The sequence below is a fragment of the Kryptolebias marmoratus genome, linkage group LG12, assembly GCF_001649575.2.
Source record: "Kryptolebias marmoratus isolate JLee-2015 linkage group LG12, ASM164957v2, whole genome shotgun sequence".
Taxonomy (NCBI): domain Eukaryota; kingdom Metazoa; phylum Chordata; class Actinopteri; order Cyprinodontiformes; family Rivulidae; genus Kryptolebias; species Kryptolebias marmoratus.
The window spans coordinates 206,346-209,163 of record NC_051441.1 but is presented as its reverse complement, the minus strand read 5'-3'; the positions used below and the strand labels follow the sequence as shown (position 1 = coordinate 209,163).

The 2,818-nt window shown below is 44.4% G+C and overlaps 1 protein-coding gene across 2 annotated transcripts in view; it reads left to right on the top strand.

Moving 5' to 3' along the window:
• Positions 1-62: 62 nt before the first annotated feature.
• Positions 63-2,818, top strand: part of LOC108229634 (ras-related protein Rab-40C) — a 9,288-nt gene continuing 6,532 nt past the window's right edge. Inside the window, exons 1-2 of one of the 2 annotated variants that reach the window (XM_037978861.1) lie at positions 63-1,436; positions 2,210-2,407. In XM_037978861.1, coding sequence (XP_037834789.1) covers positions 2,266-2,407 — 142 coding nt within the window. In that variant the 5' untranslated portion in view covers positions 63-1,436; positions 2,210-2,265. The remainder of the gene's footprint in view (positions 1,437-2,209; positions 2,408-2,818) is intronic. The other variant, XM_037978860.1, reaches the window with a different exon arrangement.

Here is a 2,818-nt window from a genome sequence, read left to right as displayed (position 1 = left end):
AGCACATTACTGTCCCCTATATGTCAGGAGGACAAATAACACCTTTTCTGTTCAAATTGCCAACCCGCCACAGTGGCGTGTGTGTTGATCAAATTCACCCGCCACTTCAAATATTTACCCGCGGGTGCTAATTTCCACCCCTGTCACAGATGTGGAAGCGTGCACACATTTAACCTTAAACATCTGCACTCAGTGAAACATTTCATCTTTAACATAATAATAATGACCTTACCTTCAGTATCTGTTGTGTAAAGAAAGTGCAGTTTGAGTTTGAGATATTTTACAATTTAACTGAACAGAACTAAGGTTCTGTTAGAAAAGCATTCTGATAAAAATCACAGAAACATGATGTTTGAGCCTTCCCGCTCTCCATAGTTCCTCAGAGAGACACTTCCAGGACTCCAGGACGTGTCAGCCGGAGGGTTTGGAGCTGATGGAGTCAATGAAGGAAATGACAGAAATCATGTTGTGTGGAAGTTGTTGGTACTGTGATAACACCACATTTACTCCAACACTGTGTACGCAGCAGTGACTGCAGGACATACGTGGTATTGATGTGGAATGTCTGAGGACTACATCACTGACACACGGCTGTAACCAGAAGAATCCCGCTCCAGAACGACGTATGTTAGTGTCAGATTGGTAGAGGCAGCCATGTTGCTTTCTAACAGCCACAGATCTCAGTTGATGTGTTTTCTGTTCAGGTTTACATGTTTCATTCATTCATTGTGTGTGTGTGTAGGTGTTTCTGGCAGAGCTGCAGGCACAGATGAGTCATGGTGTTATACAAACAGATTTCACACTCATAAAAAACAAATTACTGTACTCCACATGTCTTATTCTCTTCAACTTATGCACCAGAATGGGAAAAGGGCCAAATGTTTGCACCAAAACAAACCCTACAGTTTAAAGTGATAGTGCTTGTCTTCAGGAATGGGAGGTTTGCTCCAGTTTTCATCGCCTTTATTCTCAGTTTAGCCTTTTTTGAGTGTTGATGATGATTAAATGATGCAGGCTGTAAGAAGAAAACAGTGATACGAGTCAGACGGAATCTTTTAGTTTAAGCTTTAATTTAATCCTGATTGTCCACGCAATGAGATATTTCTCTTTGTTCTGTTCAGCGAAGAATGGATCATCTTTGTGGTCCTCCTCACCATCTGCGCATTGTTGACAGACACCGTGACGGACGCTTTCATTAGCCAATGGAAGCCGCTGTGTTGGTCACCCTTCGTCCAATCAGATCGGAGATAAGGCGGGGCTTGTCTGTGAGTGGGCGGGGCGTCAGAGCGGAGGGGCGGGCGCTGATCTGTCAGCGTCAGTTTTGTTGTGGAGCTCCGAGGAGGAACATCTGTGATTATGACACAGAAGAATGGAGAGAAATGGAAACATTCCGGGCTGACATGAACGGAACACAACTTCACAGATCCGGACTGGACGTAAGAACGCTGCAGCTACGTGATTACAGGAGAACTAACGCTGTCACGTTACGGATGTTTTTGTATTCGGATCAAAGGAAGACGAGCGGGGGCCTGAAATTACTCTGCCGAAGTTGAGCTAGCTCAGAGAGCCGTTACCTCACAAAAACAGCGACACTTATTGTTTTACATCCTTCGGGAAAAAACCTTTCAACCCCAGTAATATTATGGTGTGGCACTGTTTTTAAACAAATTCTGTTTTGGGTTTTAAAGCAGCAGTGATAACAGCTAGGCTAGCCCGCTAGCTCCAGGGTTAGCCTCTTGTTGCTAATAAAACCTCCTAAATGGGAGCAAAAAGGACAGATTTTAAGTTTTGTTGTTTGTTAGCTGACTAAAACACGTCTGTTATTAAGTAAATAGGAGTACAGGTGCTGCAAAGTAGTGCCAAGCTAATAATAAACACAGTTCCACACGTCTTTGTTTCTGAAATAGACTTTATTCAGGTTATTTAAAAACACTTTAATAAAAATAACAGGCTCAGCTCCAGTATGTGAGTGCATACTGTTTCAGTCATTTACCTGAGATGTTTTGTACCCTCCTGTGTGCTACCTTTGACCTTTGAACTGTCAACTGATTTTCAGAGCTGATTTTTGGCACACCTTTTCTGAGACTTTAACTCGTTTTTTTAGTCTGAAATACTCAGCTGGGACAGTTAAACGGGCAAAACAAAGACTTGTGTGGTGGACCCTCATTCAGAAAGTTCATGGCATAACAGGGTTTGTTTTGGATCAAAGCAGAAGGAGAAGTTAAAGGTTGGACCTTCAGCCCGCTGGGCTCACAGTACGGGGAGATGAGCAGCCAGGGCAGCCCGGTGAAAAGCTACGACTACCTGCTGAAGTTCCTCCTGGTGGGAGACAGCGACGTGGGGAAAGGAGAGATTCTGGACAGCCTTCAGGATGGATCAGCAGAATCTCCGTACGCTTACAGCAGCGGTGAGTGACTGTCCTGTCTCTGAGGATGACTGTTTCAGGCCTGCCGAGGGTGAAAACCTCAGAGCTGTGCTCTGTCAGGGCTTCCACATGCAGCGGGTCCTGAGAACTTCCCTTTAATACCTGCTCCATAAAATCTACCCCTGAGGGGAACCAACCTGCACGCCTTAGACATGAAGCAGCAGCTGCTACAGCCAGCCTCTTCTCTTAGGGTTATTAAACACATATTAATGTATTCCTGAAGCTTTAACGAGGTCGACCTCTGGTTCCCATCTGAAGGGTTAGGATGGCTGATTTACGGAAACCAGCAGATCAGAAAGAGAAGATAAAATGTTTCACATTAGAAGGTTAGAAACGAATGAAGTCAGGGAGGGGACCTAAATCTGTAAGGACAGATGTTAGAACAGATGTTAG